General features: G+C 47.9%; 1 protein-coding gene across 2 annotated transcripts in view; it reads left to right on the forward strand.

Annotated features, from left to right (window-relative positions):
- LOC147638668 (cyclin-C1-1-like) overlaps positions 1-27,753 on the forward strand; it is a 103,447-nt gene that overhangs the window by 15,972 nt on the left and 59,722 nt on the right. For both annotated transcript variants that reach the window (XM_086798620.1, XM_086798619.1), the window contains 2 exons: positions 27,375-27,493; positions 27,577-27,697. In XM_086798620.1, coding sequence (XP_086654746.1) covers positions 27,375-27,493; positions 27,577-27,697 — 240 coding nt within the window. The remainder of the gene's footprint in view (positions 1-27,374; positions 27,494-27,576; positions 27,698-27,753) is intronic.

Here is a 27,753-nt window from a genome sequence, read left to right on the forward strand (position 1 = left end):
AATGTCATGAGGTACTGACGGTTTGCTGCGTATTATGCGTGCCATCATGAGGGCCTGTGGTCTCTCTATCTGTGTCCACCAATGGGTAGCAAGGCATGGCGCCCATACCGCTGCACCATACAACAGTGCCGGTGTGACTAATGTGTCAAATAGCCACCCCTTCATCCGGGGCTCCTGAAAATGGGCCTGGTGGCACTGTCTCTCTAGCATAGCCAATGCGGCATATCCCCATGTCAATCTAGCTCTGGCTGCTGAACCCATGGTGAAGCATGTGGCTGCTGTAGAGAAGGTAATCCCTAGGTACACGTATGATGTCACCACCTCCACCTGGCGTCTTGCGAGAGTGAATGTCAGCTGACTCCTGCCCTGTCTCGATGTATGAAAGACCATAACCTTGGTTTTCCCAAGGTTCACACTAAGACCCCTCTGTGTGCAGAAATCATCGAGTGCATGTAGATGCTGTTGTAGACCTTCGGAGACTCACACACTAATACAATATCATCAGCATAAAGCATAATATGTACTAAGGTACCTGCTAAATCAACTCCATCTCCGCCTCCCCATGTAATGAAGTCAGCCACCTCATCAATGTATAACCCAAATAGTGTGGGGAAAAGTGGGCATCCTTGCTTCACACCAATGGTGCTAGCAATAGTCTCGGACATACCTCCTGGACATCTGACTCGCCCAAAAACCTGCTCATATAATGCATAGATGCCCCATGTCATATCTGCTGGTATGCCAAGAGACTGCAGGCGTTGAAAGAGCCTCTCTCGTGGTACTGTGTCAAATGCCTTGCGAAAATCCACAAAGTAGCAATAGAGCTTTCTCTTCCTCACTCTGGCCTGATCAATCATACATCTCAAAATGAATACAAGGTCAGTGGTAGAGAAAGCTCTCCTGAAGCTTGCCTGCCTTGATGACCGTAAACCTGCTCGCTCAGCATATAAGCTAAGCTCTTGCTCCAACACTGCACCATAGAGTTTGGCCAACACGTGGCCAACCATAACCGTCCTGTAGTTGCTCGGATCGAGCATATCCCCTGTTTTGTGAATCGGCACAACGGTGTGCATCGTCCACTCCGCAGGCAAACCCTCTGCTAGTGCCCTTTTAAACAGGTGTGCAAGAAAAGGAGCCAAAGAATCTACTGCATATATGAGATGCTCACCCTGCAGGCCCATATGGTCGGAGGCCCGTCCATGCTGTAGGCGGCGGATAGCTTCCTTTACCATCGAGTGGGTAAAGAAGCTAGCTGTGGTAGGTCGAGGCTCGTGTGGCTGAGGTATAGGTGGCTGCTATGGGGCGTGGTATAGGCCCTCTGCATATGTGTGCCATGTCTGTGGGTCTCAATAGGTGTCGGTGTCTGGGGCTCTCTGAAGTGCCGCCATGAGATAGGGCTATCTCTACTCATGAAGAAATGAAAGATCTCTAGCTCCTGTATCTCTGCGAAGGCCTGCCTTTTGTGGCGAGTAAGTCTCCTCATCGCTCTCCTCGACTCCTGCTCTGTGATGGCTCCCAAGGCTCTCTGTATGCGGAGCCGTGAGTATAGGGCTCTGCACTCGTCATCATACCATCTGTTCTGGGGCATAGTCCCAGATCTCGCAGACTCTCTTGAGTGGACACGATGTGGGAAGCTCTGTAATGCAGCCGTGTGTAGGAGTGATGCCAGCTGGGCTGTAATGGTATCCATAGGTGCCAGGGGATCCATGAGTAGGAGCCCATCCTCTACTCTGCCAGTGTATATGTCTGCCATGTCATGTGTGAAGTAGATGGTAGTGTGTGGCGTCGGTATGTGGGGGGCTGGTGATACTGGTGATCCGGCTAGTGAAAATGCCAAGTATGTATGATCTGCCCCAATAGGACGAGGTGGAATGGAGAATGAGGTGACAAGCTATGATGCCTCCAAAGACCCCATAATGTAGTCTACCACCGTGCCTCCGGTCCGTGTATGACCCCCATGTGGGAAGCATGTTAGCCCTCCTGATCCCGGCCACTGTAGCATCCCGTTATAAATAACGAGACGATGCCTGGCTCCCAACTTTAGTAAGTGGTCCCCATAATGTCCTCTATCTGGTCCAGTGTCCTCTGATGCCCGGCTAGTCCCTATCTCCTGTGGATCCACAGGGTGGAGGATCTCCATGTCATCATAGTCATACACCTCACACAGTCTGCTCTGTGTGTCTCGCCATACACTTGTCTGTCAGAGGAGATTATGCATTATTCTACACTAGGGGAAGTATTTCTTACGGAAGAAGCTCGTGTGGAAGAAGAAGATGCTAGTGTAGTGCTTCGACCAAATGTACTCGAAGGGTGACCAAACTTTGCGAGTCTACCCCACTCCGACTCCTGCAAATTTTGGTCACCATCAAAGATTATTTGGTTGCAATGTGCAGGCCAAAGTCTCAATTTCTAGGGGGCTCTCAAAGGCCAAGATGCACTAAAAGGTAAATATCTAGTCCGTAAATTCTAACCAATAGTGCTCAGATGGACCAAATTTTTCAAGTGTGTCACATGTGGATTCCACCCTCACTCTTACAAAGTTTGGTCACCATCCGAGCTCATTTAGTTGCAACATGCAAGGCATTAGCTCAATTTTAAGGAGGGGACTCTCTAAGCCCAGGCACATTAAACACTAGGCTTCTGGACTGCACATTCCAACCAAATATGCTTAGATGGTGACGAAACTTTGGAAATGTCTACGTGTGGATCCCATGTACACATTTGCAAAGTTTAGTAACCATCGGAGCTTAATCGGTTGCAATGTACATACTTGCAAAGTTTATCCCCATGTGGATCCCATGTACACACTTGCAAAGTTTATCCCCATGTGGATCCCATATGCACATTTGTAAAGTCTAGTCACCATCCGAGATTTGGTTGTAATGGCGAAAGGGATCCGTGTATGCCTATGCCAACTACCTTTTCAAAATTCCAAATAGAAAACCCTCTCTCTAGGAGTGACCCAAAATGACTACTTATCCCCAGTCTAGCCTAAATATTTACAACAGATTGAAACAAGAGTTAACTAGGCCTAGAATTCAAAAAGATTAGTAGAGCAAATCAAGCTCTAGAAGGTCCAATCAGCTTTGACAAAACTAACCCCCTTCTTGGTGGAGGTTGGTTCTTCAACAATAGTCTCTTCATCTTCATCAGCTACAAGACATGCTTTGAATTTTTGTTTGATGAAAAATTCCTTCTCAAAGTGGCCAGGTTTACCATAGACATTGCACTTCAGTTTTGACTTTGAGTTGATGTAGGACTTGTTGCTCGAGAATTTCCTAGTGGAGAGTTTGTGACATTGTAAGCTCTTTCTTCAAGACCATGGTTCTCTTGCTTCTTCTTGAATTCTTCAAATAAGGCAACTTCAATAGCTTCCAAGGTAGGTTTTAGAATATTTTGCAAGGTTAAAACAAGGTGACCATATTCCTCACTAGGCATGCTCTTAAGAAGCACTACACTAGCATCTTCTTCTTCCACACGAGCTTCTTCCGTAAGAAATACTTCCCCTAGTGTAGAATAATGCATAATCTCCTCTGACAGACAAGTGTATGGCGAGGCTCCTGTCTCCTCCTCCTGTGGCATGTCCTCTGTAATGACATAGGAGGATCTTGATGGAGGAAAGTAACATAGGGCTATGTATATAACTGTGTCCTGTGAGAGCTGTAAGCTGATCCACATGTATCTGGCCTCTGGATCCTGTGCTACCACTCTCAGTCTCCCCTGTGGCTCCCGTCTGAATAGAACTGCTACCCCCTCCCCCCGACCCTCTCGAGGTACCCTGGCGTGTGGTCCTCCTGTATGTTGACTCCCACTGGAATCCCTCTACTCGAGGTAGCCCCCTCTCTGGGCTCTGATGTGTCTCTGTCAGAAGTATGATGTCTCTCCCTACCATAACATGCTCCAGTCATCCAGGCTGCACCCATAGTGAACCATTACAGTTCCATACTGCCATGTGTATCTCTGTCAGTGGCCTGGTCTGTGTCCCATAGGCCCCAAACTGCTAATCCATGGGCCGGCCATTAATGATGACCCGACCATCTCGATAGAAGGCCTTCTTGACTTCTCTCCTCGCGTGTAAGACTCGTGGCATGCAAGCTCTCCTATGCTCAAGCTGCATCCTTGTGAGATCATCATCTCCAAGAAAATAGGAGCTCCCTCTAAACCTCGTAGTATGACCCTCTTCCTCATGAAGGTGACCCTCTCCGTCTCTCTTGCAAACTGCAGGATGAGGGCTCGCTTGCGTGTTGAGTCTTTCCCGGCTCTCCATGCTTTGGTGAAGGGGAGAGGGTCCTCTTCCCTGTAGCCGAGCTTCATGCATAGAAGCTGTCCATCTTTCTCGGGAGTGGAGTCGGGTGTCTCGGCTATACCTGTGACTCGAATGTTGAGGCAGTGGGCATGCCTCATCTTCTCCTCCTCAATGGTGGTGTGAATGATTTGGTGTTCTTCCCTTTGAGTCTCCTCCCTCACTTCTTTACGGATGTTCTTCTTCACCACCTCAATCCATCTTGACTGCTTGGCTTCGAGTTTTCCCTCCATGTCCTTTGTGATCTCCTTGGAGATCTTTTCTTTGATGGTCGTGAAAGTGTTGTCATTGATCTCCCCTTCTTCCTTCTCAGTATTCTTGATGGCTACCAGTTCCACTTTCAATGCACTCACCTCCTCCTTGAGTGCCGTGTTCTTTTGTTCAAGGTTCGTGACCCATGCTTCGAGGGCCATGATGTGTCAGTGTAGTTTGTTCTCCACCTCATTGAGGTTGGAATCTGATGTCTTCTTGTTCTCTTTGCTTTGATTAGTGCGGCCTTCATTGCCGTCTCGAGGGCCTCGAGTTTCTCTTGGAGACTCGGGGCCATTCCTCCAGATTACTCTGCAGTCCTTCCCACAGGCAGGGAGGAGAGAGAGAGAGAGAGAGAGAGAGAGAGAGAGAGAGAGAGAGTTATGTTGCTGCCTTGGGGGCCTGAGCAAGGGTGGCTAGGGAGAGCAGGGCCCAAACCCTAGCGAAGAGGAACAGTGAAGCGAATCAGCGGGGCGGAATCACAGGGCCTACCGGAGAAGAAGGCGGGCCAGCATAGCGGGCGGCAGCCTACCGGAGAGGAAGGCGGTCTAGCATAGCGAGGCGGCGACGAACAGTGAAGCGAATCAGCGGGGCGGAATCACAGGGCCTACCGGAGAGGAAGGTGGGCTAGCATAGTGGGCGGCGGCGAACGAATCAGCGAGGCGGAATCGACGAACAGTCCGCATGGCAACGAGGCGGAAGGGCTAGTGGGCGGCAGCGAAGCGAATCGGCGAACAGTCAGTAGGGCAGGGCTAGTGGGCGGCAGCGAGGCGGAAGGGCTAGTGGGCGGAAGCGAAGCGAATCGGCGAACAGTCAACAGGGCATTGAGGCGGAAGGGTTAGTGGGCGGTAGCGAAATGAATCGGTGAAGAGAGAGAGAGAGAGAGAGAGAGAGAGAGAGAGAGAGAGAGCAAGTTATATTATGGAGAGGACACAGTATTGGGTCCCAAATACCCTCTGTAGGGCCCCCACCATGGATGGTGTATTTGCTTTATTAGAATGATGTAAATCTGAAAGAAAATACAGAAATCCTTGACCTTTCCTGGCTGGAAATTCCCTGCCCTTGACTTGCAGTCCTTCCCCCCTTTGCTTAACACCTTCTTGGCTTGTCTAGCCTCTCTATGCTTGAGCTCTTGGTGAGAAATGAGATGAGATTATGGGATTGTGGGCTCACCCTTTTATACTACTGCGCTTTTTTCCTAATTGGCTGGGCATCATGCGCCTGCTTCTGGGTGGCCGGACAGTGCTTTTGCAAACCTCATGAGGGCTGGGCAGCCTGTATGGGCTGCCCCATACCTGCCCTACAGCCACACAAAGGCTGTATCTTCTGAAATCTGTAGGGCTGTCCTACAGCCCCTCCATGGCTGGTGGGTTCAGCCAGGGCCTTCCTAGCCCTCATGGGGGTGGTTCCACACTATCCCTATGCCCACACAAAGACCCGGGGTAGCCCTATGGGCTGGCCCCTTGTTCTAAACGCAAACCCTAACTAACTACTCAGTGATTTGGCATCCGGTACCATACCAGATACACAGAATCACTGACATCATTCCAGAGGGAGACTTACAGCACGGACTGGCATTGGTTCATGTGCAGGACAGTGCACACCTAACCTTAGACTCCTGTGTAGGACAATGCACACTTGACCTCGGACAACTGAGATGGATCCCTGGTTGACTCGTCCCGAACTGGGCTCACATGGGACCAGTTCACCATCCCAGGTCCTGCACCTTTTGTACAAATATGTCTACGTGGCATCCAAGTGCGGGATGCACGTGACAGTTGGCTTATGCTACTAGGTTGCAAGGACCCCAGAGGGCACCTTACTAGGCTCAGACTCGGAGGCCTAGCTACTTTTTCCCACTTGGGGCCTCGACCTCACCACCTGTTTCTGATTTCTCTCTTTCCTATGATACCCATCTCAGTACCGGAACTGTCCGTGACGCCACAGGTTTTGAACTAACCCTATCCCTCACCGTCGACGTGGTCCGCACGTCCTTGCACCTGCCCCGGTCCACAGAATTATACCAGAAGCTCAGTGTCGCACACAGCATGGTTCGCGACATCATGCGGGCCTGGTAAACAAGGATGGCGTGAAGTGGGAAGATATCAGATGCGAGGATCTACGCACCCCTGCCTGTGCCCTTACCATGCTGACCAACCCCCGCTGGACAGACAGGTACAGCCGCTGCAACCTCTCCCTTCTCGCTCCCCTCAAGTCAGGTCAGGCTGTCAACTGGTTCGACCACTTTCATCATGAGCTCCACATTATTTGCGCCAACCTTGCCGGCAAGTTTGGGGCAGCTATGATTCTCACCAAAGTACTCTATTATGGGGAAGAGCTCCCCGAACCATACAACTACCAAAGCGCTGCCACCCCAAGCAGACCCCCTCCACACCCCACCCCAGTGGCTCCTTCCTCCGCCAACTCTCTGACCCACAAGAAGCAGAAGCTGGACGAGGAGGCCATGATGAGTGAAACCTTGGCCGATTTTACAGAGACAAGCCTCGTGGTGGATACCCCCACCAGGTCGGTAGCCCACTGGTCCAAGTGTTGGAACAACCCCGTTCAGTGATCCCTCGCCGTCAACTTTGAAAGCCAACCCTTTTTTACCTCCCATGAGGCATAGAACATCACACCGTTGGATCCAGCAAGGCAACATAACCTTTGGCCGAAAGCTTTTCACAGGCCCTTTTCCATTCATGTGGCCGCCTGCCAGATTTCCTTGCAGCCTTTTCCCCCCTTCTCCAGAACCTGGCAGGAAACATGACAGCTTACATGGCTATTCAGAAGGAGCAAACAGATGCGGCCCAACAAGCCTTGTCACTGCCCTCAACGATAGATTACAGGTCCAAGTCCTCGAAGCTGACTCGAGAATTGCGTGCCTGCAGCGTGAACCGGAAGTCCTTCACATGGAGGTCGAAGGGGCCTGAGCTGCAAGAGCCAAAAGCCAAGAAGAGCTCACCTGCACCACCGTTCGCACTTCATAGAGCTGAAACCATGGCCTGCAACCGCCAACAGCTTGTGGATGAAGTCCACAACCTGATGTCCGAGCACCGCAAGGACTCTTGGAGGGCACTAGATGCCAAGGACTTTTGGAGGGCACTAGACACCAAGGACGCCACCATTGCTCAGCTCGAGCAACTTTTAGGACAGCTCAAGGCTGGACCCCAACCCAAGCTGATCACGGCGGCCACTGAGAAGAAGGTAGACTGCCTGATGGACGCAGCCACCGACCTCCCAAACCTTCCCATCCCTCCCCAACCCCCCTCAGGCCTCCTTGAGCTACAACACTGCACTCTCCAACTCAACCTCTTCCAGCACCACATTTTCCTCGACGAGGAGATCCCCACCACCACTTTCTCCACCATTCTCTCCGAGGTTCCATACGCCTCCCACACCACCACCCTTGTGATCTTCTTCCAAAACTTCATCTCCCTCACCGAGCCCTCCACCATCTTCCGTTTCCCTCACCATGTCCTTTGCCTTAACCTCCAATCCTGGTGCCATGTCCTCTACTTCTTCGACCTCCTGGACGAGGGGGATTTCATAGAGCTCTTTGTCTCTCGAGTTATGCCCATCCCCCTGCTCCATCCACATCATCAGCCTGGTGCTCCAGTGGATGCACACATGCAGCTGGCATACTGTTGACGTTGCCTATGGCCATCTCACTGCTGAGGCAAGCATTGCTTATACCCCCCTTGGAATCCTTTTACTGTACCATCACATCTGGAAGCTGCTGCTGCAGCTGCAGGTGATGTGCACCACCAAACGCCACCTGTTCGACACAGTCCATGTGGCGTACTCCTAGGAGATCTCTGACAAAGAATCTCGAGAGGCCCTAGAATTCTGTTAGTCCATGAAGCCTACGCTTGACGTCAAGGATGGAGGACACCATAGACATTGCTAGGGACAATGATGATCATGATGCGTCTGGTAGCAAAGACCTCTCCGAAGGCCCCCCAGCAGGTGACACTGGTGGTCCCAGCGTACCTTCCTAGGGCCCTTCCCCATCAGGAATCCTGCATAGGCTCCCTCTGGTGCGGCTGTATGATCACTAAAGGGGGCATCCAAAGTGGCACACGTATCTTCTGTGGGCATGCGCTTTTGGACTTTCCATTGTGCAACATCTCTATGCAAAGAGTGGGCCTCTGCAGAGAGCAAGGTTTGATAAAAATCTGAGGCAATACTCCTCACCTTATTTGGATCAGTACGAAATTCTCCTTGAGAATCTTGCAAGCATCTAAAACTGTCCCTACTGTGCATAGGCTAATATGCTGAGAAAAACGGTTTTTTGCATCTGCCACCCATCTGTGTCCAAAATGCTAGATTAGCATGAAATGCAAACTCAGCCTGCCTATCCATGGCCACCTGTAACTCAGCTCTAACAGTGGACAAGAGATTTGGGATCCTGAGTCCCATTTGGGATCCAAGGGGACTCAGGATGCGTGTTCCCTCTGAAGCACAGCCAACCTGTGTCTGATAGCTTGCTCCTTGTCCAGAGCCTCTTCTTTCTTGGCCAAGGCAACAGAATGATAGTGCTGGCTAGTCCTCTCCAGGGACAAGGCAAGCCTCTCCCAGAGGTCAGGATCATCACAAAGCCTCCAAATCTCTCTAACCTCCAAGGAGGTCTTTGCATCCTGATAGAGAAAGTTTGGGATGCACCCTTTTGCCTCCTAAGTTCTCTGATGCACAAGGCAACCGGGCAGTGATCTGATTTGGTAGTACCAGACAAGATGGCAATAGAGTCTCCTCTATACAAGCCCCAACCATCCACAAAATATATCCAACTGTGCAAAGATGCATCCATCCCCACTTCTATGGTTATGCCATGAGTAAGATAAAGAGTTAGGCCTCCTTTGGAAATCATCCTGTCCAACAATCCCTTCCATAGAAGGAGAGTACGAATCTCTCTGAGGAGGCTCTCTCCAAGGGGTGTGTTCGACCCTCGCGGGCACCCTTTTTGTCTAATGGCTGCTCAACCATGTTGAAGTCTCCTCCCTACAATCCAATGATCAGCCTTGTGGAGCAGTTTTGTGATGGTGCCCCAGAGGGCCAACCTCTCTCCCCGTACATTAGGCGCATAGATATTGTATATACCCAACTTCTATCCCTCTTGCATAACCATAATCCACTACCAGGTATGATAACACCATGGCCAATAACATGAGGCAAAAATGATGCTGACACTGAGATGCATACCCCACCTTTGGTCCCGTCCACAAGACCAAAAAGTGTGTCCAGAAAGGATCTTACCAGTTTTACCACACTGAAGCATATCCAATTTGTGCTCCTATAGAAGCAACACGTCCATAGGTCCGTAATGGCAGGGTGGAGCTGATCCTTGACGAGGAGCTTTCTACTGTGCGTGGGAAGCCTCCCTAGACCCTGTACATTCCATGAGATAATCCTCATGGTATAGAGGAGTGTTTGATTCTGGACATGAGCAACTACTTGGCCAGAGTCTTGACCCGCCTCTTATAATGTTGTAGAAGGGGGTAATCCTTGGAGCAAAGTCCAATGTAGCATGTTCACTTTGTCCTGGACTCTGCACAATCCCTCTTGCATAACCATAATCCACTGTACTTTAGAAGGTATGATAACACCATGGCCAATAACATGAGGCAAAAATGATGTTGACACTGAGATGCATACCCCACCTTTGGTCCCCTGTGCACAAGACCAAATAGTGTGTCCAGAAAGTATCTTACTAGTTTTACCACACTGAAGCATATCCAATATGTGCTCCTATAGAAGCAGCACGTCCATAGGTCCACCTGTAATGGCAGGGTGGAGTTGATCCTTGACAAGGAGCTTCCTACTACTGTGCCTCCCTAGACCCTGCACATTCCATGAGATAATGGACTTGAGCAACCGCTTGGCCAGAGTCTCGACCCACCTCTCATAATGCTGTAGAAGTGGGTAATCCTTGGAGCAAAGTCCAATGTTAGCGTGTTCTCTCTGTCCTAGACTCTGCACAATCTCTGCATATGTGTTGTCAAATCCCCACGGATCTCCTCGTGATCGTTCCTGGTACGAGACTCGAATCCTGCAAACAAATGAACAAACAAACAAGGGGGTGCAGGCGTGACTCACCTCCCAACCACGACAGCCGTGGGGAAGCTCACAGTCTTGGCTGTCCCCACAGAGCCACGAGCTGAGCTAACTAGGATGACGTACCGACCAATCTCCTCCTCGCGACGTCCCATACCGCCACGAAGCTGCCCTCGCGGGCCTCGAGATTACTGCCGGCCTCGGTTGCGTAAAGCAGGTGCACGTCTGCACTAGATCCAGGCTCCAAGACCATAGAGCTCTCACAAACTTGTGAGACTCTCTATATCCCAATAACTAACCTTGGCCACCCTTTTATAGGCTCTTGGCTGGTCATCGGGCGTCCACACTTGGGCGTCCGCCTGTCCATACTTGGGTGCCCGCCCGTTAGTTTATCCCTAACTCAGCTCGTCAATCAGCCTGCCTAGTTCCAAGCTTCCCCAAGCCTCGAAACCAACTCATCTTCCTCAGCTTGGCTCATCCTGTAAGGTGGAATACTGACAGGATGAGCACTAGGGATCAAGTCAATACGATGATCTACTGCCCGTTCAGGTGGTAAATCCGATGGCAGTTCCTCAGGAAATACGTCTTGAAACGAATCAAGTATCTTCTGTAATTCTTTGCTTTCAAACACACTTAATTCATTTACATCCAAAGAAGGGATGAGAAAGGAAGAAAGTGGAATCAATACACAATGGAAAGCGGTATACAAAGAAGAATCCATTATATTTCCAAAATCAATTGTATTTACAAGAGGTCCCTGAGAGGGATGAATACAATCACCTAAAATACTATACTGGGTGTCCCTAATGCTGAAAAGAAAAAATATGACTAGACCAATCTATCTGGACTTGAAGAGTCAATCCCTAATAACAAGTCTACATTTTCTAGATGCATTACATAGCATTGCAGAGTGTCTTTGTAGTCCTGAATCTGGATTGGAAGCATCTCCACCTTTCAATCCCAAACTTGCCTTCCCGCAGGTAGGCGTATCTCATAGGTATGATCGTTGGGTGTCGTATCAAGACTCAATTTCTGCACAAGTTTGTAGTTAACAAAGTTGTGCGAGCTACCAGGGTCTAGAAGAATGTGAACCTTATGGCCATTCACTTCTCCATAAACTCGGAGAAGATCATGCAAGCCAAATACTTTAGAATTGAACAGACAATCAGAACAAGTACTAGGGCGAGAAAGTACAGTAATTGATGTACCTGTCAAAGACAACTGGTTAGCTGCCTTTGGCTTGGGTCCTGCGTTTGTCTTGGTACCCTTTTGCTTTGGGCACTCGTTACGCATGTGTCCTTTTTCTTCGCAGATAAAACAACGTCCTTCCTTCTTCTTGAGCTTTAAAGCCCGAAGGAGTCGTTTCTTCTTCGCTGGTGTCGAACTTGAATTCTTCGAAGGTGGGTCCGAAGACTTTCCTTTTGTCGTGTTAGCCATAGGTGCGGAGAACTTTCTTTTATGCTTGTTTCCCTGCTCGGTAACGGGTTTCGCCTTGGAAGAGACCATTGTATCATCATAGATACGAGCTGAATGAATGGCCTCGTCCAATGTTTTACATTTGTTATTTTTAACCTGTAATCGGTATGAGTCTGGTAAACCAGCTACGAAAAATCCCAAAAGAGTAGTGGGATCCATCTTTGTAGCTTTCATCTGCAAGTCTCGAAACTTCTGGAGGTAGACCTCATAAGTGAGGTGCGGTGAGGTCATGGTCAAAGCTGAAAACCGGGCAACAACATCATAATCATCCTCTTTCTTGAGGAATTCCTTCTTGAAGATGTCTTCGAATTGTGTCCAAGTTGTTGGCTTAGGGTTGAGTTCCTTCCACCAAAGCAAAGCTTTGCCGGACAGGAAACCTGCTGCTAACTGGATCTTCTTTTCATCATCATATGGATGAAACTGAAAGTGAACTTGCCACTTATGTTGCCACGTGTCCACGATCTCCTTGGTGCGCTGCTTTTGCTCGCCCCCGAACGGTTCCGGAGTAATGTTGGGGTCCAAAGCAGAAGCCAAGGTATCCATATCCGAGAAAGTAGAGAGGGTAGTGGTCAATAGAGCGATGGAGTTCTGCAAAGCTTGCATCTGGGCTGCGATCTGTGTGCCTGACGTTCCGACGAAGAAGCTTCGAGAGCTACTTTGAACTCTTGGAAATCTGATTTTGACACAAAATCGTCAAAAAGATCGGCATCGGTACCTTCCGTAGCCGGCAAGCCTTCGCGTTCCACAAGGGGCTCCAACTCTGATTGTTGGGTCGACATCGTGAAGAGGGTAAGTGGAGAGAAAATTCGATCTTTGCACAATGAAAGTGCAAGGGAACTTGAGAGCTTGAAAACTTGAGAGATGTGTGGCAAGAAGCCCACTTAAGGGGGTTTATAAAGGTTTCTACAAAAACTAAAAGTTCCCAAAAGCTATGTTTGGCTTTTGCTTTTGTGTTTATATATATATATATATATATGGATATATATATATTCTAGTTTCTTAAAAAAATTAAAACACCTTGAAACCTTAGAGGAGGGGTTTTTAAACTTAAAAAAAAAATTAAACTAAAAAACAACGAAAGCTCAAAAAACGTGTGCTTTCCTTGTTTTTTTTGCTCATCCCTCTTGGATTAGCCGGCGTGTTGTCTGCTGACGTCGAGTGCTACCGGCGCTTGCTCTCCTGCCGACGGCTGCTGACATCCTGTGCCTTCTCGCTATCCTGCGCCTGCGACGACAGTCCATGTAAGCGTGGCCATAAGGCCATGTGGGCTTGGGCGCCTGCCTTGCGTGGCCTGGGTGCCTGTGCTAGGCTGGTCGCTTGGCTGCGCAGGCCTGGCCGCCTGGCTACACAACAGGCCTGGCCGCCTGGCTACGCAGGCTTGGCCGCCTCGCTACGCAGGCTTGGCCGCCTGGTCATGCAGGCCTAGGCTGCCTGGCTACGCACCTGCCTACACAGCCTTGGGTGCCTGCCAGCAGGGCCTCTTTCATACTCTTGGGCGGCTGTCAACCTTGCCCAGTTCGACCAGTATGCAAACCCGCCAGCATGTTCACCTTCTCACACGCATGCTCTCTCTCTCAATTGTTCAACGAAAAGCAAACCATGCTTTTTTTCTGTTTTCTCTCTACAGTTCATGCGACCGCACAAGCAAATCTTTCCTCTTCTTTGCAAAGCAACGACCCTACTTAGACTACAACCTCCCATCAACGTGGGTTTCTTTGATGAAGAAAAACACATACTGAATCTGAAAACAGCAGTATGCACAGAAAAAAACATCAAGCTTTTTAACACATACCTTTCTTCGACCTCATCTTCTCTACCTACCGACTTGCACGTTCACGAGGTATGCTCTGATACCACTGTCAAATCCCCACGGATCTCCTCGTGATCGTTCCTGGTAGTACGAGACTCGAATCCTGCAAACAAACGAACAAACAAACAAGGGGGTGGAGGCCTGACTCACCTCCCAACCACGACAGCCGTGGGCAGCTGTCCCCACCGAGCCACGAGCTGAGCTAACTAGGATGACGTACCGACCAATCTCCTCCTCCCGACGTCCCATACCGCCACGAAGTTGCCCTGGTGGGCCTCGAGATTGCTGCCGGCCTCGACTGCGTAAAGCAGGTGCACGTCTGCACTAGATCCAGGCTCCAAGACCATAGAGCTCTCACAAACTCGCGAGACTCTCTATATCCCCTTTTATAGGCTCTTGGCCGGTCATCAGGCGTCCACACTTGGGCGCCTGCCCGTCCATACTTGGGTGCTCGCCCGTTAGTTTATCCCTAACTTAGCTCGTCAATCAGCCTGCCTAGTTCCAAGCTTCCCCAAGCCTCGAAACTAGTCTTGCGTGCGTGTAGCACACGGTAGATACACACTGTGCACATGACATGTGCGCAATGCATGGGTGCCCCAAAACATCGTGGCATATATCCTACTTCACATCCTGCAAGGCCTCATAAGATGGGAACGTGTCTTGTGCATCCGTATTGTCCATCCCAAGCAAGGAGGACTCAACATAGTCATTCTGCCTTGATGCAATATCCTTCTACAAGGATGACTTTTCAAACTCATCACTTTGAACCAATACATCATCATTGTGTACATTTCTTTGGGAAGGGCCTCATCCTGTGTCCCGACGTTCCCACTTGGAGGGTGGCCATGAGAGACGACTCGCCATTATAGTACATAGTACACTTAGTACTTTTAATGTACTAAGTGCACTATGTGTACTAGAGCAAATATACATGTGTGATAGGGGAGTCACACTCATACTATGAGTTGACTTATCCCCACATGTCTCTCTCTCTCTCTCTCTCTCTCTCTCTCTCTCTCTCTCTCTCTCTTCTTCTCTGTGTATGTCTCCCACATGAAACCCTAACTCTCTACAGCTGAGCTTCCATAGCTCCTTCAACTGGTATCAGAGCATGCTGTGTTTTAGGGTTTCAGGATTCCTCTAATTTGACTGTGCGTTCCCATGTTGCTACACCTTTAGCCTTCGAATCTCTCTGTGATCGCTTTGCTTACAGGTAGTAGCATTCTCTATCAACGAGCTGCAGCGCTGGAAGTCGCCTGGGTGTGCTGCGTGTGCAGAACTGGTCGCCTGTGCACAGAGCCCTGGTTGTGGGAACCCTAGCTTTTTTCAGCACTGCACCTGTTCGCAGGAGTCTAGACAAGGTGCAGTTATGGCGGAGAAGGGGACCCTTCAGACGAACGCGGATTCCAGCATTGCGACGCCTGAGTGCGCAGCAGCAACGTGGTGAGGCCGGAGGAGTGCGGAGCGGAGGGGTTGGGGCTGGTGACCCACCAGCGTGCCGTAAGCCTCTGGACCCGACGACTTCTGCACCTGTGGAGGTCCTGTCGCCCACGAGGAGAGCTACGCACCAACGCCAACATCGCACGCATACGCCTGCTTCTCGGGAGATTCACCTGCTAGCTTCTACGGGAGTTTCGAGCCTGGAGAAGAAGCGACCAGGCATACGACCAGGTGTGTGCTGGTTCTCGTGTGCTGGGTGCAGCCTGTGTGTGCATTGGCCAGAAGCGACCAGGCATACGACCAGGTGTGTGCTGGGCGCAGTCTGTGTGTGCATTGGCCAAAAGCGACCAGGCATAAGTCAAGGTGTTGTGTGAGGTCCGCCATGGCGTGATCACTGCAGAGCTCCTCCGCTACCGTCCACCTGCACGAATACAGCATCCGTACCTGCAAATCGCAAGAAATCAGAAATTTGTACAAGGTATTTGCTTCAATTTTGGGATTTGCTTGTCCATTTTCATCAATTGAACAGGTACAGGTCCAAATGGCTCAGATTTTGAGCAAAATTGGCAACATTGCGTGACATTGGTCACATTCCAGGTCAATTTGCAAGAAATTGGGTGTCAACATTTGGGACTTTTGATGTAATTGTGCCATTGGGCATTCATACATGCTGAATGATGTGAGCAATCTCACATTTGGGGCAAAATTGAAGGAAATTGGAGTGCAAATCAAAGGGCTTTTGTGCCAATTGGGTTGATTTGCATGCAGGCACTGGCATTTGATGCTTTGGGCAATGTGTTGATGCCTGTCAAGCACTCAATGTGTCAGTAAATCAAAGGGCTTTTATGTATTGGATGTATATGTGGCCAGGGGGAAGCATTGTGAAGACTCTGGATGCCTTCATGTGCATTAATGTACCATTCATGATCAGAAATTGATCTTGAATCAAGGGGCTTTTCAAGATTTTGTGCTTGTTGAGCTTGGCAAAGCAGCAGGGAAGACTTTTATGCCTTGAACCCTCAGTATTCCACTTGCAGTCAAGGGACTTTTGCCTAATTTCTGTCCGGGACTGTTGTATGCAGTGGTGAGGACTGTCAAGGTCTGATTTTCACTCATTTGGACAGCCAGGAGAGCATTTATTGCTACTGTACTTGTTGGTACAGATTTGGTACAACTTTGTACAAGTTTTGGCATGGCTGTACATTGATTTGAGTGAGGAAAAGGCTCATTTTCAGCTGCTGTACTTGCCGGTACAGATTTGGCACATCATTGGTGAGCACTTAGTACTGCTGTACAGTGTTTTGGAAGGGGAACAGAGCACATCTAAGGTGCTGTCATAAATCTGCGGCAACCAGATTTTGGTGATTTTATCACATTCAGTGGGAGGAGAGTAGCATTCGTGCTTCCGCAGTGGGAGAACAACTGTGAGCACTTTGTGTGTTTTGGTGCAGTGTTTGCACATCTTGCAGGGAGTCAGGCATTGACTGTGTCAAAGGTTGCATATTGCTATGGCAACCACAGGTGAGAGCTCTTCATTGCTTCACATCAAAAAGCTTGAAGGCTCACATAATTATGACATTTGGCAAACCTAGTGCTATAATGTGTTGCTCCAGAAGAAGCAGCACAAGCCCATCAAAGAAAGGGGTGTAATGCCCGCTTCTCTTACTGTTGAAGAATGGGAAGATATGGATGAGCTGGCAAGATCCACCGTCATGTTGTCTGTGTCAGACACTTTACTTTTCAACATACGTGAAGAGAAGACAGCTTGGGGAATGTGGCAAAGATTGCAGGACTCGTATGCCCAGCAAAGTGCCTCAAGCAAAGTGTATTGGTTGAAGAAACTCATAGGTCTTCAAATGAAGGAAGGGGCGTCTATGACAGCCCATCTAAATGAGTTTAATGGTGTTGTCAGCCAGGTCATAAATCAAAAGTTGGCAATGGACGATGAGTTCAAAGCCACCTTTCTCTTATGCACTTTGCCAGAGAGTTGGGACACATTCAGGACAGCCACTAGCAATTCAAATGCTATGCTGTCATATGCAGATGGGGAGGGTGCTCTCCTTCAAGAGGAGATGAATAGGAAGAACAACTCTGTTGGAAAGTCCAATGCAATGAATGCACGTGGGAGATCCCAGCAAAGGGGTAAAAGCCAAGAACGGGGAAGGAGCAAGTCTCGCTCCAAAAAGGACTTGGAATGCCATTATTGTGGCAAGAAGGGACCTTTCAAAAAGCAATGCTACAAATGGAAGAATGATCAAAAGGAAAAGGGCAAAGGAAAAGACAAAGACAAAGATGAAGCCAAAGATGCAAAGCCAAAGACGCAAAGCCAAAGGGCAAAAGTGGAGTCAAGATTGAAGAAGTCAATGTGTCACATGCAGGTGACAAAGAGGATGAAGTCCTATTCACGTCTTCACTTGATGCCCATTCACTCCTTGCAGGAGATGGTCATGGTATGCACTCATGGATCATTGATTCAGGTGCCTCCTTTCATTTCACAGGTTGCAGAGACTTGTTTGTCAGGTATACTGCTGGCAATGAAGGAGTAGTTTATTTGGGTGACAACCATGCATGCCAGATTCTTGGCAGAGGTGATGTGAGGCTTGTCTTTTCAGATGGCTCACGGCTTATGCTCCATGATGTCAGGCATGTGCCTGAGATCAAGAAGAACCTGCTTTCTACTGGACAGCTTGATGATGCTGATTATGTTACCACATTTGGTCGTGGAAAGTGGAAGATTAGTAAGGGCTCACTGGTTGTTGCCAGAGGCTCTAAGGTGGACACTCTTTACTTCATGCATGCTGGTGTTTGTCACCATGTTAATGTAAATGCAACCGAGCTGCCGGAAATCTCTATGTGGCATAGCCGGTTGGGACACATGAGTGTCAAAGGAATGGAGCAATTGTCTCGTTTTGGTTACTTGCCTTCTCTAAAGTTCTCAAGTTTTCAATTTTGTGAGCATTGTATATATGGCAGGCGACTCCAGTGCCCCCACAAGAAAGCTCTTGGACAGAAAGATGCTCAGTTAGAGCTTGTGCATACAGATGTATGTGAGATGCCTCAGCTTTCTTTGGGAGGGGCAAAATATTTTGTGTCTTTTATTGATGATGCCACACGCAAGGTGTGGGTTTATCCTCTTCGTTTGAAGAGTGATACATTCTGAGTGTTTGAGAAGTTTGTTGCTCATGTTGAGAATCAAACTGGCAAAACACTGAAGGCTTTGCGTTCCGACAATGGTGGAGAGTATATGTCCAAACAGTTTCAGGACCTGTGTGATGCTAAAGGCATCAAGAGGGAGCTCTTTACTCCTTATGATCCTCCACAAAACGGGACAGCAGAGAGGATGAACAAGACCATTCAGGAGAAGGTTTGTTCTATGTTGTTACATGCTGTGTTACCTCATGGTTTTTGGGCTGAAGCTGTTATGACAGCCTTTCATCTTACAAATAGGTCACCTAACACGAGGCTTGGTGGGAAAGTGCCAGAGGAAGTATGGACAGGGAAGCCTCCGTCCTACAAGCACTTGAGAGTGTTTGGTTGCGTTGCGTACGTGCACATACGCAGGGAAATACGCACCAAACTTGATCCTAAGTCTCACAAATGCATATTCCTAGGATATGGTGACAGTGGTGAAATGGGGTATAGACTTTGGGATCCAGTGAATAGAAAGATTATACGTAGCAATGATGTCATTTTTGATGAAACATGCATGTATAAGGAGCCTAGCAGAGTCATCTTTGATGATGATGGACATCATGGACAACAACCAAGGGCTGTAAATCAGCCATTACAGCAACAAAACCAGCCCTTAAATGGTGCTGAAAATGGTCCAAATGGACAGCCAGAGATGGCAAAAGATATCCTTATGGATATCCCACAGTTAGAGGAGATACCGGGCATGATCTTTCAACCTTATGGCATGGAACAGGAGCCACCAATAGGTGATATGCAGGCTGGACAGCAACCTGCAAATGATGGTCTGAGCGGAGGGTGGAGTACAAATACATGCTAGAGCTTCCTTTTGAACCCAAGTAGGAGATAGGGTCACTGGGAGATGGCAGGGTAGAGAGATGGTATCCCAGGTTGCGAGGCCAAGTTGGATCTATTGTTTTTGACCCCCCCTCCCATGTGAGAGCCATAGCCACAGCTTTTCTCGGATCCCTTCTCACGGTGCCTCCATATCCTCACAAGTGGTGGAGGCATGAGAGCGGGTTTGGTGGCACACGAGATTGGTGGTTTGCTCCGCTATGCGGACTTCCCTAGAGTCCCTTCATAGATGACGAGTTGGCAGAGGTCTCGATGTCACTCCTTGGGGGAAAATGCCAGGGAGCGGATGGACTTCGAGTTTCCTTTTTTCTTCGTCCTAGGCGAAAATCCCCGAGGAGGGTGATGGGTCTCCACTGCCAAATTTCCAATCTATCACCACCCTCCTTAGGAATCAAGTGTATTAGACCCTCTGAAAGCCTCTTTGGCATGGCACCCGTAGTCATAATCTCGTTGAAAGCTGCTCTAAGGCTGCCTTCCATGAAGTCCCAGTGCCATCAGCCGAAGACTTCAGCCCTTCCTCCCCGACTTGATTCATGATACACATTCAAGTTTTGTTTAGGATTAGAGCATACGTGACAACATCTTCACTTTTTGGGAGGCGACAGCTTCGGCCAGGATGCGCCAACAGAATCTCATTGTGCTCTTTTCGGATTTTAAGAAAGCCCGTGATAGAGTTAATTGGGGCTTTCTGGAGGGGACCATGTGCCGGATGGGATTTCCGGAGGAGTGGATCCATGGTGTTTCCGGACTTTACTCGGCCTCTCACAGACAGGTTCTCATTCAGGGAGCTAGAGGTGACATTTTTCCCCTTTCTCGCTCGGTCTGGCAAGTTTGACCTTTAGCACCATATCTCTTGCCGAGGCCGTGAGCAGTTTTCTCTTAGCTTAGGAGTGTGGTCCTTAGGGATTGTCTCCCCATATGCGCATGTGCACAGGAGGAGCTGCGAGACTTAGAGTTCGCAAATGACACAACATCATACTTATCAGGAGATGTGGGAAATCTTTAGAGAGTTGCAGAGGCAATAGAGGTCTTCTGTCATGTAGATGAACTGGCACAAGTCGTGTGGATTTTGGGTTGGCTTAGAGCCCACACCGACTTGGCATCTAGTTGAGGCTTTATAGTGAATCGCGAGGCGCACTGCTATCCGTTATCTTGGATGCCAGGTGGGCATCGATCTCTCCCCAAAGCAGTAGTTAGCCCCTCTTCTTAGCATTCGGAAGAAGCTTCTATATTGGAGTTCAACAAGGCTTTCCTTAGCTGGCCAAGTTGTGGTGCTGAACCAAGTTCTTCTTGCCACCATGTGGTATATTACTTCTTGTTGGGCCTTCTCATGGGCTCGCATTGGTCAGGTTTAGCGGTTGAACCGCAACTTCCTGTGGGCTGGCAGCTGAAGACAAACAGGGTTAGGGTTAGGGTTTACACAGGTTCAAGCAAGCGTGGAAAACAAGGAAAGGAAGTGAACACGACTGCTGTATTCTTCAATGATAGATAAAAAATCAAGTACAAGCCACATGATAGTGACCCCTAAAGGATAAGTGTTCACATGTCCGGCCATAAATGTGCCGGGTGGACCAAAACACTTATAAACTGCATATAAGTGAAACTGAACTAAACTGGGGGAAAAAACCTCCACTAACTGAAGTAAAAAGTGCCCCAGTAACCTACTGATGATCACTAGCACTCCTCTGGGTGCATACACAGCATAAAACCCAACAAACCCCCCTGGAGTGATATGTGATCACTGTACATCATCCACCAAAAGGAAACAAATTCAAAGCATTGCGGAATGCTTCAAATTTCGGACGGGGTAATGCCTTGGTGAAGATGTCTGCCACATTCTGATTTGTAGGACAGTAGATCAGACTGATATCTCCTGCCTGGAGTCTCTCCCGAACAAAATGATAGTGAATCTCAATGTGTTTCGTGCGAGCATGAAACACAGGATTCCTGGCCACAGCAATGGCACTCTGACTATCAGTATAGATAGGTGTAGGCTCCTCCACTGAAATATCCATATCAGTCATAAGACGACGCAGCCAAACACACTCAACAGTAGTAGTGTAGGCTGCTCTGTACTCTGCCTCACAAGACGAAGTGGCCACTGTGGTCTGTTTCTTGCTTAGCCAAGAAATGCATGAAGCGCCAAGGAAGAAACAATTCCCACTAGTGGAATGTCTGGTATCGAAATCACCAGCCCAATCTGAATCACTGTAAGCATGTAACTGCATGTCACCCCCCTCAGGATAAAGCAAACCAAGAGACGAGGTACCCTGCAAATAACGGAATACACGCTTCACAGCTTGCCAATGTGACAACCGTGGGCTGTGCATGAATCTGCTCAACTGAGAGACTGCATACTGAATATCTGGCCTTGTATTACACAAGTAAATGAGGCACCCAACAGCCTGAGCATATGTAGTGGCATCAAAGGAAACACTGTCATCTTGTAGTGACAGTTTCATCCCAGGCTCCATAGGAGTACTAATAGGCTTGCAATCCTGAAATTTAAACTTCTCCAGAAGTTTAGCAACATAACGTGATTGCAACAACCCAATGCCTCTGTTATCCTGCACAAACTGTATGCCCAAATAGTAATGTACAAGGCCCAAGTCAGACATGTCAAATGTCTGTTGCAGTATCTCCTTAAAAGCTGCAATTTTGTCATCATTTGATCCCATGAGCAAGAGATCATCCACATAAAGATTGATGACCAGCAGATCTGTCTCTTCTTTCTTCACATACAAAGTGGCCTTTGATGGACTGTTCACAAATCCCTGAGTGAGTAGAAAAGCATCTATTTTTGCATACCAAGCTCGTGGAGCTTGTTTCAAACCATACAAGGCCTTTTTCAGCCTGCATACTTTCCCCTCATGACCATGTTTTGCAAATCCCATGGGCTGAAATACATATACTTCCTCCTCAAGGTCCCCATGTAGGAATGCAGTCCTTATGTCCAACTGGTGAACAACCCAACCACGATGTGCAGCCAATGCAATGACACACCTAAGTGTCGACATACGGGATGTAGGCATCAAGGTCAAGGCATTTGCTTTGTCTCTGACCATGCATTTATCATCATCAAAATGGACTTGCATTCCACAATGTGCTAAAGAAGAAATGGACAACAAATTCTTCTTTATCCCTGGTACATATAAGGCATCTGTAAGGCGGAGAATGGAGCCATCAATGGCTGTAAGCTGAATCTCCCCAAAACCACACACTGGATATGAAGCATTGTTGGCACACTGAACAGTTTTGCCAACGGGGGCAGGGCCAACATGACTAAACAAATCCCTGCGAGATGTGATATGCTTTGAGGCACCACTATCAAAATACCAAGTACATGCATGCTCTGTCAAACTGAGTGCCTGTGAAGACCAAGAGGCATCATAGCTGCATGTAAAAAAACAGTAATCCCTGTCCTCAACAAAAGAAGCAGTCTCTGGAGGAGCTTTAGGAGCATCATTAACAGACATCCCAGCTTTCTTTGCCTTCTCTTTGGCAATCCTCTTCCTACATTCGGTGATGTAGTGACCTGGCTTCTTACAGTAATGACATTTGCCCTTCTTCTTGGGCTGTCCATCACCTTTCTTGGTATCCTGTGAAGAACCACCATCACCTGAATTTTGATTTGCACTCTTTGGCTGAGATTTCCCTTTCCCCTTTTGACCTGTAGTAAATGCTTGTTCAGCATTTGTGTTCATATTCATATTCTTCCTCATTTGCTCCTCTTGTAGTAAGAGAGCAACAAGTTCCTGATACTTGAGGGGTTCAACAGCATTCCTCATGCTGAGGTTTAAAGAGGTATGGAAGGCCAAGTAAGATCTTGGCAAAGAGTGCAAGATGGTGGACACAAGCTGTGTCTCAGGAATAATCTCATCCACATTGATGAGTTGCTCTCTCAAATCCTGCAGCTTGTTTAAGTGGCTAGACATATCATCTCCTTCATTCATTTTTTGATTTTCCAGCTCTCTTTTCAAAAATGAGATCCTAGCCTCATTACGAGCAGCATACATCTGCTCCAAAGTCACCCATGCATTCTGTGAAGAGCCAGGTGAACGAATATGAGGTATAATGGACCTCTGAACTGACAATGCAATGAGTGACAAAGCTTGTGCATCCCTGGCATTTTGAGCATTTGTTCTCTGAACAGGCAATGGCTGTCCTGGAGCCTGTACCTGTTGTCCTCGTCCACGAGCACCCCCTTGGGGAGGAGTCTCTGGAGCCAATGGACCTGGACGTGGTTCATCACCACTAACAAAATCCCAAAGACCTTTTGCCACAAGCACATTTTTCAGCATAAAACTCCACAAGGAGTAGTTCGTGCCATCCAATTTGTCTTCCTTAGACAAATATGTGAATACATCACTTTGCTGTTGATTTGCCATTATGCTTTACGCACAATGTTGTACCTGTTTACCAAAAAACCCAATAACAGAAACCCTGATAACAACTGTATTCCACTGAATACAGTTCACCCAAATCTGCTTGCACTCTCAATCCTCTGAATGTGCAGCTCAATGCACCAATGACTGAGTAGAGCAGCAAATGGCGTACACAATGCCAAAATGCCCCAAAAATGCCCAAATTTGCTGCACCCAAACTGTGCAAAAATCTGTATATTTTCTTGCTAGAAAATCTGCCTGTTGTGCCTGTATATTTTCACAGAGAAAATTAAAGTGCCCAATATTCAAAACTTGCAATGCTTACTAGCTGAGATTTAAACAGGTACAAGTTGAATGTAGTGTGCAGATACGTGGACTGTTGTACTGTGCAGGTACTCGTAGCAAGTACAGTCGACTGTATGCAGGTACAGTACGAGAGCAGTCCTCTGTAAGCAGGCAGGTACAGTACGGGTACTGAGGCGACCACAGTACTGTGCAGGTACAGTCGGCGCTGAAGGCGTATGGCTGCGCAGGTGACAGTCGGCGCTGTCTGGGGCTGTAGGCGGCGTCTTACAGGTGGCGCACAGGTACACGTACAGTCGGCGCTGTCTGGGGCTGCAGGCGGCGTTTTACAGGTGGCGCACAGGTACACGGACTGAAGGCGGCGCTCACAATAGTTGTAGGCGACGACTGACTGAAGCAGTACCCGACTGAAGGCGACCACGTTACTGCAGGCGGCGCACTGCTGCAGGCGGCGTTGGCTGAGCTTACTGTACGGGCAGGTACGTTTGTACGGGCAGTAGCAATACAGAGCTTCAATGCTCTGCTGAAGGCGGCGCAGGCTGTGTACGTATGATGTACGGGCAGATGTAGCAACAAGTGTACGGGTAGTGCTGAGCAGAGCTTCAATTGCTCTGATACCAATTGAAGACAAACAGGGTTAGGGTTAGGGTTTACACAGGTTCAAGCAAGCGTGGAAAACAAGGAAAGGAAGTGAACACGACTGCTGTATTCTTCAATGATAGATAAAAAATCAAGTACAAGCCACATGATAGTGACCCCTAAAGGATAAGTGTTCACATGTCCGGCCATAAATGTGCCGGGTGGACCAAAACACTTATAAACTGCATATAAGTGAAACTGAACTAAACTGGGGGAAAAAACCTCCACTAACTGAAGTAAAAAGTGCCCCAGTAACCTACTGATGATCACTAGCACTCCTCTGGGTGCATACACAGCATAAAACCCAACAGCAGCGACGGGAGGCTTGCTCGGGCCAATGTGGCCATGGACATTTGCCTTTCGAGAGAGGGCATGCAAAGCATGTCTTAGCTCATCAAGAGTGCCTGATTTATGAGAGGCTGGTTGGCCGATGTCCAATAAGTGTCCAAACTCACTTATAACTTGTCTGCCTAGTATTTAATGAAGTGTGGATGCCCAAACTTACTTATAAGTTGTTCGGCCGTACTTTATTGAAGTTTGGACTTGCAAAACAACATAGTGAGCTAAAACTCAAATAAGCTTAAACAAAGGCTTTAGAGTCACACCTACCACTTGTCTACAGTCCACAATCAAGGTCAGAATACGGATTTACGGGCATGGTTCATGAGAGGGTGTCCCTTGCCCATAAACTAGACAGAGATCTTGCAGGTAGTAAATTATTCCATTTGAAAACAGTTCCAGGCAATAAATTATTTCATGCGAAAATAGTTCTAGGCTGTAAATTATTTCATGCGAAAATAGTTCCAGGCGGTAAATTATTTCATGCAAAAATAGTTCTTGACATGCAAGTATGCCATGCATAAGAATGTATTCGACAATCTTCTTTCATTTATAGCTTGTAGGAAGCGGTCATCCCGGGCGTAGACATTACGTCCCTAGGCCAACCGGAATATAGTAATTTGGTTATGGGCGCAGACCAAAATTCCTAGCCTCTCATATAGAGCCTACTACCATGTGGTGCCAGTCCACATGACCCTTGGCGTGGATGTAAGCGAGGTGTCATGTCCACACTATGGAGCCGGTCCATATGTCCGGAAGCATAGAGAATGCCCGTCTAGTGACATAATGTTTGCTAGTTCTCATTGTCTCTCTGTCCTTTGGGACTTTAAGATACACCCACATACCAACTCGTAAAACTCTAGGGGTCCATCGTTGATTAGCATAAAACTGAGCACGATCCTGAGCACTCTTTATGCGTTTCCTTGCAGCTTTCAGCATATCTTGCAAGATATTCACTACTGATTGCAACTTGACCCCCCCCCATAGTCCTATGGCAATGGGTGACTTAGGCTAATAACCGTACATAAGCATAAATGGGCTGAAATCAGTAGCCGCATGATTACTATTGTTAACAATAAGCAAACTCAATCTGTGGAAGATACCTTTCCCACTCAGACATACGGCCTTAGCATATTCTCTAGAGTCTAGTTCGGCCTCTCCGTTTGACCATTTGATTCGGGATGATCCGAAGATGACATGCTCTAGCGTGTTTCCAATTTGGAAAACAATGATTGCCAGAACTCTACAGCGATTTTGGGATCCTGGTCATTGACAATCTCCTCGGGTAGTCCATATAGCTTATACAATTGCTCCATCGAGAGCTGAGTCAACTCACTACTTGTCACCAACAACTTGGTAGGAATAAATCTAGCTATCTTCGTCAATCAGTCAACGACCCAGATTGAATCATGGCCCCTACTAGTCCGGGGTAATCTAACTAGAGGAATTTGGAAAGGATGTAATAACCCTCTAGCTCTAAGTCTTTCAGCTTTATTGGTTGACACTGGTTACACTTCCGCACATAATATAGAAATGCCAGCCAACCAAAGCCAAGGTTCTATATATGCTTGGGTGCCCCATACTAGGTGCGTCATGGCACTCATGCAATATCAAAGCTTGGACGTCCAGATCATTGGGCACACAAACCTTGCCATGTAATCCACCTCTAGTGGAATACTTTTCTAATATCTTTCTCTTAGCAGCACTCATTAGAGTGTTCGAAATACATTAGATCTTGTGGGTTGCAACCAACTTGGACCAATTACCAGATTCGACCAAAATGGGAATCGTGTTGGCAATGCCCTTTGACAGATAGATAGAAGTCAGTCGTTAACTTAGCAAAAGAGATAGCATTGATCCCAGGGATCCTACTAAGGGCATCAACAACCCGATTGGTCGCCCCCTTTCGGTAACGGATCTCAAAGTTGAACTCTTGCATGAGGTCAACCCATCTAGCCTTCCGACCCTTCAGGTCAGGTTGCCAATGACATCTATAATCTAATAAGGATAAAGAGACAAGCCATGGTACGGGTGAATCATGTCTAGCCTTGTTCATATCACAAGAGAAAGGTTCGTGAAAAACCTTAATGCTATGGCCGATCAGATCTATCCACCTGATGTCAAGCTGTAGAAGTCCTTGATTTGAACCTTTTGGGAACTTTGGATTCAACAAAAGCACATACTATAAAAAGGTTTGAGGGTGTTATAGGATGAAATCAACAAAAGATTTTCATGATCTTTTCTTAGAGCATGTTATCTGTGTAAGAGTATTGACACATATTGAGGTTCAGTCTGAAGTTTTGGCTTATGTTGTGAACGCTGTTAGTTTTTGCAGGAAAAGCTTCTTTGAATATGATCCTCGTCTAGTAGCCCCGACGTGCTTGTACTTGGCTTCTAAAGCAGAAGAAAGTACAGTGCAGGCCAAGCTGCTCATTTTCTATATGAAGAGAACTCGTAAGTATACACACAATTTTGGGTATGTGATCAACATGAATTTTGGTGACAAATTTCCTTACTCTGTCTTGACTGATGTGAAGGGGTATTCCCTGATGAGAAATGTTGCTATGAGGTCCCTGATATTCTGCACATGGAGATGAGGTTGCTTGAGGCTCTTGATTTCTATCTGATCATTTACCACCCTTACCGACCATTAATACAGTAGGTGTTCTCCTACCTTCTGGTGAATTTGCATATAATTCTTCACCGGGTGGAAT

This window comes from Cibotium barometz, chromosome 5 (genome assembly GCF_041138505.1).
Source record: "Cibotium barometz isolate CiBa-2024 chromosome 5, ASM4113850v1, whole genome shotgun sequence".
In the NCBI taxonomy this organism is placed as follows: domain Eukaryota; kingdom Viridiplantae; phylum Streptophyta; class Polypodiopsida; order Cyatheales; family Cibotiaceae; genus Cibotium; species Cibotium barometz.